An 8,407-nucleotide genomic window follows, 5' to 3' on the forward strand; every position below is an offset into this window, starting at 1 on the left:
GGCTCCCCAGTCTTTATGACAACCTGACATTTCTTCCATCGCCATGACAATCTTCAAAAATATCCTGAACTCTGATTCTTTCTGGCCTTATTCAGAGAGACATAACCTCTAAGATCAACCCCACTTTGCGTCTAGAAAGTATATACTATGCCAGGTTTTCTGTTCTCAGGAAACAGAGGATTATTTACAGACCTTCTCAACAGACAGATGCCTAAAATGGTCAGGCACGTTATTACTCAGTGAGGGATCTTTCCTGGCTCTACTTAAACCTTCAGAGAACGCAGACTAAGTCACAACAGTTTTCAAATCATCCTGATTGTCACTTGAAAAATACAAAGTAAGGAGGACAGAAGCAGACTCCTGAAAGCCTTGAGTGATGATCACCCATGGGTGGAATTCATATGTTCCTAATTCTCTGTCTTCTATTTCTCAACTTGAAGGTGTGTGTAGAAGGACAGAGTTGCACAGCTCTCAGACATACAACCCTGAAGGCAGCTTCTACTTGTCCACTTCCCTTACCCAGAAGCATCTCTAAAATAAATTCTTAATTAGTTATAGACAAATGCTTAACATAGTCTCTGTGTTATGTTTCACTGATTTTTGTAGTTGGTTATCTGGTTACACTGTTGCCACCTAGCTTTTCTTAGGCTCTAATTTTGTTGCCTGAAGTTGCTTAGGTAGAAAACTGACATTTCATGTCTCAATTGTTTTTTATTTATAGTCTCTTTCCCCTGATATCTATTGGATGAGTCTGACAAAAACATGGGTGGCAAAATAAACTGGCTATCATTAAATGACAAATTCTAATCTTTCAACAAAGCAGACAAAAACATGTCATTTACAATATTAAAAAATGGATCGATATTATGAATATGTTCTACTTAGGACATTATTATTACTATTATCATAAATACAAACTAGGCAATAAAAGAATATCTTTTAAACTTCTAATAAAAGCAATTTACGTTGTATATTAATTTACACATTTAGTGAAAAAAATATGACATATTAGACTGTGATGGGTGTTTAGAATCTCCAGTAAGGATTTTATGTCAACAACCAATCTTAAAATTTCCTACTCAAAACTATAACTTAGCACTTTTTGAAAACATAACTGGGCAAAGGAAAGAGTATCAATATTGCCAAATGTGATTAATACTCACGAAAGAATATTCCCAATATAGGCATAGTAAGAGCAACAGTAAGGCGTGGTTCCATCACAGCAGTAAGATTTGCAGTCTTTGCCACACTGAGCAAGGCAATCCTCTACAAAATAAAAACCACATCCACATAGTTACTATTCTAAAATCGCAGCTTTACCAAAAAATTACTTTATTTTACATCTTAATTGATCAATGACCACTCTTTAGTGCATTTAGATTTTCAAAGTGCTCAGAATTCTAAAACATTTGTAAACATTTAAACTAGTCTTGCTTCCTTGTTGTTGTTCCTTAGTCGCTAAGTCATGTCTGAGTCTTTTGTGACCCCATGGACTGTAGCCCGCCAGGCTCCTCTGTCTATGGGATTCCCCAGGCAAGAATACTGGAGGAGGTTGCCATTTCCTTCTCCAGAGAATCTTCCTGACTCAAGGATCGAACCCAAGTCTCCTGTACTGGCGGGTAGATTTTTTTACCACTGAGTCACCTGGGAAGCTCCTTTCCTCTTTATCAAACATAAATCTAGAAAAGGCAAAGACCATTCTTGGAACCTCCTGCATCAGGAACCATAACTGGTAGTCAGAGTGGGTTGAAAGAGACAATGAAGGGAGGAATGAATGATCCAAACAATCAGACATTCAATTTGTCAACAAAGTTCTTACAATAAATGATAGTCTTTTGACTTCAGAGTGTTAATCCTAAATATATTTGATGGAAAGTGTTGACATGAATAATAACAACTGGAAATCATTTTAAAATAATGGATGTTTTTCATGACAGTGCATTATATGCTTTTCTCTACCATTTTTGTCTTCATAATTACAGTGTGCATACATAAGGTAACACATATGAGTCTGCATAGCCTGTCAATCCATTTAGAGTCAGCTGTGGGGAAAAGTTCCTATAGATAATTAACTGGTGAATAATTAAGAGTTTATTTAATGTCAGATTTAAGAATTAATAAGCTACGAAACAGTGCTATGTGAAGGGGGTAAGTATTTTCTGATTAAAAAGGACATACAGGAGTTGATAAAACCAAATTATTGTCTTTTTTCCATGTTTTTGGCAAGGAAAATTATACCAAACATTATACCAAAAGTTACCCTACCTGTAAAAAAAAATTCTTTATTTCATCTAAATGATTTATGTTTAACAAGTGAAGGCTGTCTTTTAGTTATGTGTGTGCTAAGTCACTTCAGTCACGTCCAACTCCAGTAGCCCATCAGGCTTCTCTGCCCATGGGATTCTTCAGGCAAGAATATTGGAGTGGGTTGCCATTTCCTTCTCCAGGGGATCTCCCGACCCAGGGATCAAAACTGAGTCTCTTATGTCTCCTGCATTGGCCAAGTGGGTTCTTAACCACTAGCACCACCTGGGAAGTTCTATCTTTTAGTTACAATCAGTTATAATCAGTGGTATAAATTATAACTGATATGTGAGTTTCAGGTACATGTAAGAAAACAGGTGTAAGTATAGTCTGATAATTAGAGTTACACATTCAAGAATCACAAAACAGGTCATTTCCAACTCAATCTCTGAAGGCAATAATTCTTATCAAAATTATATAAGACTTTTGTTTTCCTGTCAAAGTCATAATATAAAAGTTCAAATGTTATATTTATGCCTGCAGGTCCATGCGATTGATTTGTCTATAGAGGAAATATAGATTTGGCTTTTAAATCACCTCCCTGACAAAATGATTCTTTACAAATTGATGTGATCAAAAACTAGCAAAGTTCATTCACCTCTATCAATAATGCATGACCTTTGTGGAACAAGTGAAAAGTTCATATTTTCTTTCCCTCAATTTTATTTCTACTTCATAAATGAAAAAACACCTTAATGTTTTCTTCAAGGATGTGGTAAGAAGGCATGAAAGGGGAAAATAATTACTTTTGTAAGATTCAGTAACTCTACTTTAATCCACTTTAAAATTTTGAAGACAGAAACATGATCTAATGATTTATTGACATTAATGCTTTTTGCATTAACATGCTGTGTATGCCTTTTGCAATTTATTTTACCATTTTCCCAGGGAATTTCTATAGCTCTCATTTTTAGTACTGTTTAATTCAAATATTTAGACTGCTCAGTTATCTTAAGCACTTAGCTGGGATATTCTGCTTTGTGCACTTAAAAGCCATTCAGATAGTGGGAGAGCTGACACCCCACCTTACTCTGGTGGAGCAGGACAAGTAATGTTTTAGTAGCTTCACGGGATCCTTTTTGAACCACGCCCAAGACAGTGACATCTTATTAAGCTCTCCATGATTATCAAAGATTCAATTACTATTATTATAAGGACACAGTGTTATCAAAATATTTTGAGCCAATGTTTCAGGAAGCCAAGCCCCAAGTCTTGTAGCCAAGAAGTTGGATTATACCTGCAGCAAATATCTAGATCCTGTCACACACTGTTCATTATTTTTATGGCATTTTCCAGCACTTTTGTCTGCTTCCCAGAATTAAACAACTGAAAGTGTGTGTTAATCGCTCAGTTGTGTCTGACTCTTTGTGACCCCATGGACTGTAGCCTGCAAGGCTCCCCTGTCCATGGAATTCTCTAGGCAAGAATACTGGAATGGAATGCCATTTCCTTCTCCAGGGGATCCTCCTGACCCAGGGATCTGAAATAACTGAAAAGGGAAGATTTAATAGCATGACAAATACACTCACAATCACAACATTCCCAAACCTGGATGTCAATCACACCTCAAACTTCTTCTGAGATGTTAGTTGTTTTCTCTGGTTCATTTGAAAATAATCCTATAAAGATCACAGTTTGGACAATACGGAGACAACTTCTCACTTGGAAGAGCATAGAACATCCCAATGGCCCTCAGAAGATAAATAATATTACTACTAATATTCAAGTTAATATTCTTGAAAATTAGCCAGTTCCAATTTTTTTCAGTGACTTTAAAGGCAGAACCTGAAAGAAGCTTCCCCACTCCCTTCTCAAGGAATGTGTAGAACAGGAAAGCATCTGGCTCCAAGCACTTGCTCAGAATTGGCTCTTGTAATCTACAACTAAGGATCAAAAAGGAAGGAAAGGGTGGGGACAGAAATCACTGGCACAGGCCAGGAAGGTTAAAACCTTGGCCAAATCCTGTCTTTGTAGCCTGCAATGGGAGTTAGATAATAATATAAACACTCCGGTGGATTTCTTTCCAAAAGTGACTCCGAAGTCAAACACAATGCTTCAGGTATAGAAACCTTGCTTTTATTTCGCTAACAAATGGATCCTGTATTTAATATATTTTCTTTGGGGAAAATAATTCAGGTTTTGGACTGCTTCCCAGGTGGCTCAGCGGTAAAGAATCCGCCTGCCAATGTCAGAGACTTAAGAGACATGGGTCTGATTCCTGAGTCAGGAAGATCCCCTGGAGAAGGAAATGGCAACCCATTCCAGTTTTCTTATCTGGAAAACTCTACGGACAGTGGAGCATGGCGGGCTACAGTCCATGGAGTCGCAAAGAGGTGGACATGACTGAGTATGTGCGCGTGTGCGTGCACACACACACACACACACACACACACACGGACAGTGCACTGACAGGTTTTTGTCCCGTTAAAGCTGGCAATTCATTTAAAAAGGTGTCTGGATTAATTCTGGACTTCCCTGGTGACTCAGATGGTCAAGTGTCTGCCTGCAATATGGGAGACCTGGGTTCAATCCCCAGGTTGGGAAGATCTCCTGGAGAAGGAAATAGCAACCAGCTCCAGTATTCTTGCCTGGAAAATGACATGGACGCAGGAGCCTGGTAGGCTGTAATCCATGGGGTCACAAAGAGTCGGACATGACTGAACGACTTCACTGCACTTCATTTCTGTATTAATTCTATTTCTGTAGTGTTCCCCCATCTCATCCCAATCCTCACTTCCAGCCTTATCTCAGTTCCAACCCAACTGTATGGTCTGTTTTTACACTTCTCATGATTTCTGCCTTTGTTCACACACTGTCCTACTTCATCTTATGTCCAAGGCTTCCCTATACTTCAAAGGTTTAGGTCCTAAAAACCCTCCTCAATTCAAATTCTCGAGAAAATATTTACTGCGCTCCTCTTATGGGCCAGGCATTGTGTTAGTCTCTGAGAATATTATGCTAAATGAAACAGACATCATTTTCACAGAGCATATACTCCTAAATCAGCAGTAAAGTCTCCTCCTTTGAATACCTAAAGTACACCGTTGTCTCTCTTCCATAATACAGCTTTTTATAACTTAGAGTAACGGGCACAGTTTATCTTCCAGACAAGACTCAAAGTATGACCTCTGTCTTAGGCATCACTCAACATACCTCACTCAATAAAAAGAAGTTGAGTAAATGCTGCAAGCATAAAGAAGCCTCTGAAATAAAGAGCTCAGGAATTAATACCAGAAGTGCATTAGCTAATCATTTCTTATCAAAGGTGATAAGCTGACCTAGCACTGGTGAGTTATGACTTTGTAATGTACTGAGGAGGGATGCAGATGGAGAGAAGGAATGAATGGTGTAAAAACTTCTACACTGATCAAGCTCCCTGCTGGCCAGCTGCTTGGGTTCCCTGACGCCTGGGGGTGGTAGGGTGGGGGGTGCACTTAACATTGGGGGAACAGGAAGAAGGGAAGGAAAATCAGAAGCTTTTAGCTCACCAAAGAGAATAAAATAGACAAAAGAACAAGAAAAAGTTGTTCAATGATGTGGTTGAAGATGAATGAAGGTATTAAAATTTCACTTGCTGTATTCTATTTTCTCATTTTTGTTTTCTTTTGGTAAAGAGTGGAAGTGGAAAGAATTATCACAGCTCTGAATTACCTAATGAAAAGATTTTAATATAAAATGGATATTAATGCAATTGATTCTGTTAGACTCTCAAATTCTGCAAACTTTATAGGACTTAAGTAAAAGAAGTAAGTGCTGGAAACACATCACGATGTGGACTCTCATTAAATAGAAAGTACTTTCCCTATTTTATGCATTTTGTATTTGAGGGTCAGCATTTTCCCTACAACAAAATAACTTTGAAATAAGTCATAGATGGTCAATGATTTACATTTTAAAAAACAGAGTGTAAATTTCTATAGGAGTTATCATGACTCATTTCTGCCAAGGTTGAATGAGAAATTCAATTCTGCTGATGTTCATGTAAGAATACTGAAGACCATCTTCATTTCAGGTGCCATTATTTTTGCAAATATCAAAAGGTAAATCACGGTACTATATATAAATTTAGTATTGCAAGGTCATAGGTAAGCCTGTGGCTTTTATTATAGGGAGTCAGAGACATGAAAACTTTTACAAAAACTCTGCTTTTATCCTGTTTTTTAAAAATATGAAGCAGATGGAAAACTGCATGTGCAATTAACTTTATACTTGAATAACTAAAGAAAGACCATTTTGGGCTTCACATCAGTCACAAAACAAGAAAACCGCTTTGTTACATCAAATATTAGCTAGCAATTCTAGCCAAGAAAAATTAGGATGAGGGAAATGAGATACTCTTCATCTATAAACAAGGGCTTAACAAGCTCAGCAAAAATAAATTAGACGCTGGATGAATTTATGCCTCTTGAAAACCGTATATTTCAACTCAAAGCTTCCAGTTGCCCTGTCCACCACACTTGAGAATCATCTTCTAAAGAATGAAAACACCAGTCTATGGATTTTTGGGGTTGGTTTCTGAAAGGAAAAATCTGGAATATTCAGCATGTGGAGGTGGAATAAGGCATTGGTAGCCTTTACTGAAAAGTGGCCAGTTTATCTGAAAATCTTAGTGATATCTCTGAACTTCAGGTGCTTAAAGGAAAAAAAAAATGCTTTCCTTCCACCGCTCAGTCTCCACTCTCATCCTATCCAGAAAATAAAAAGAAAATCCCTTAAATGTGGGGTTGGGGTTATTAATAGTTGTTCCGTGGAGAGAAAGGCAAAGAGAGAGAGAGAGAAAAGGACACGTGGAAGGCAAGGGACAAGACAGAACCGCGTGGAGGTCGAGCCCCGGGCGGGCGCGCGCGGGATTCTCACCCGCCGGCGAGGACCACCCAGCCTGACCTCCCACCGCGTCCTGCTCAACCCGCGCTGCCCGGACTGTGACCCCTGCGCCGCCCGGAGCCCCAGTCCCCCCGCTCCCGCCGCCCTAGGTCACCGACCTGCGCAGACAAAGAGCAGGACCAACTTCGGAAGCAAGACCCTTGGACACCCGGGCACCCTCCGCGCGTCCATCCAAGCCGGTGGCCGGAGGTGGCGCGCCAGGACAGAAGGACTAACAGAACCGATCTGTAGAGAAGGCTGGGAGCCAAGGGCGAGCCCAGCACCGGGAGGGGATGGGGGCGCCGGAGGGCGATCAGATGGAGCGGGCAGCGCTCTGGTAAACGGGGTGGCGCGGTGACGCGGCCATCGCGCTGGGAGCCTTCGTGGGGAGCCCAGGCGGCCGCGCTGTGGCCGAGGTCTCTTTGTCTGTCCCCGGGGCGGTCTGGCGGCAGGCTGAGCAGCGGATCCAGCGTCCTCGGCCACCCGGGCTCACATTTCATCTCCGCGGGTGGCACCTACGCGAGGCTGGGGGCGGGAGTGGCCCCGACTCCTCCCCACGCTCCAGTTCTTCCTTCTATAGGGTGACTCTCAGAGCTTGGCCCTGTCCTAAAGGAACTTTTTCTAACCTTTTGCTCTGACTATCGGCATGAAGTTCAACAAGCTATTTTATCGCCCTGCCCTCCACTCTACAGTTTTTCCTTTGGAGTAATGGATGCTCCCAAAACTTTGTAATTTGTCTTTACACAAATGGACGGAGTTTCCAATGTTGAAGATGTTAGACGAAGAAAGCCAACGAGGAAAACCTAGGAGAACTGGAAAGTACAGAAACAGTGTATGGTTTTTTCCTGCTGAAAGCTGGTAAAGCTTTTGTTATTTGTTAAAATATTTCCAGTAAAGTCAGAGAAAACAAAACAAGATTGCATACTGTCATCACTATTATTTGATACTGTTCTGGAGTTACTGGCCTATGCAATTAGATAAGAGAAAGAGGAAAAAATCATAAAAATTGGAAGGAAAATTATCATTTGCAAATGAATTGCTTTTATATGTGGAAAGTCAAAGACAGTCACCTATAAAGCTCTTAACTGCTGCTGCTGCTAAGTCACTTCAGTCGTGTCCAACTCTGTGCGACCCCATAGACGGCAGCCCACCAGGCTCCCCCATCCCTGGGATTCTCCAGGAAAGAACACTGGAGTGGGTTTCCATTTCCTCTCCAATGCATGAAAGTGAAAAGTGAAAA

At 40.4% G+C, this 8,407-nt stretch overlaps 1 protein-coding gene across 3 annotated transcripts in view; it reads right to left on the minus strand.

Moving 5' to 3' along the window:
- CYYR1 (cysteine and tyrosine rich 1) overlaps positions 1 to 7,671 on the minus strand; it is a 118,703-nt gene extending 111,032 nt beyond the window's left edge. For all 3 annotated transcript variants that reach the window (XM_081557758.1, XM_081557765.1, XM_081557773.1), the window contains exons 1-2: positions 7,287 to 7,671; positions 1,164 to 1,266 (exon numbers count right to left, since the gene is read on the minus strand). In XM_081557758.1, coding sequence (XP_081413884.1) covers positions 1,164 to 1,266; positions 7,287 to 7,667 — 484 coding nt within the window. In that variant the 5' untranslated portion in view covers positions 7,668 to 7,671. The remainder of the gene's footprint in view (positions 1 to 1,163; positions 1,267 to 7,286) is intronic.
- Between the last annotated feature and the right edge of the window lie 736 nt (positions 7,672 to 8,407).

This window comes from Giraffa tippelskirchi, chromosome 2, assembly GCF_054371585.1.
Source record: "Giraffa tippelskirchi isolate mGirTip1 chromosome 2, T2T-mGirTip1v1.2.pri, whole genome shotgun sequence".
NCBI classification, from domain to species: domain Eukaryota; kingdom Metazoa; phylum Chordata; class Mammalia; order Artiodactyla; family Giraffidae; genus Giraffa; species Giraffa tippelskirchi.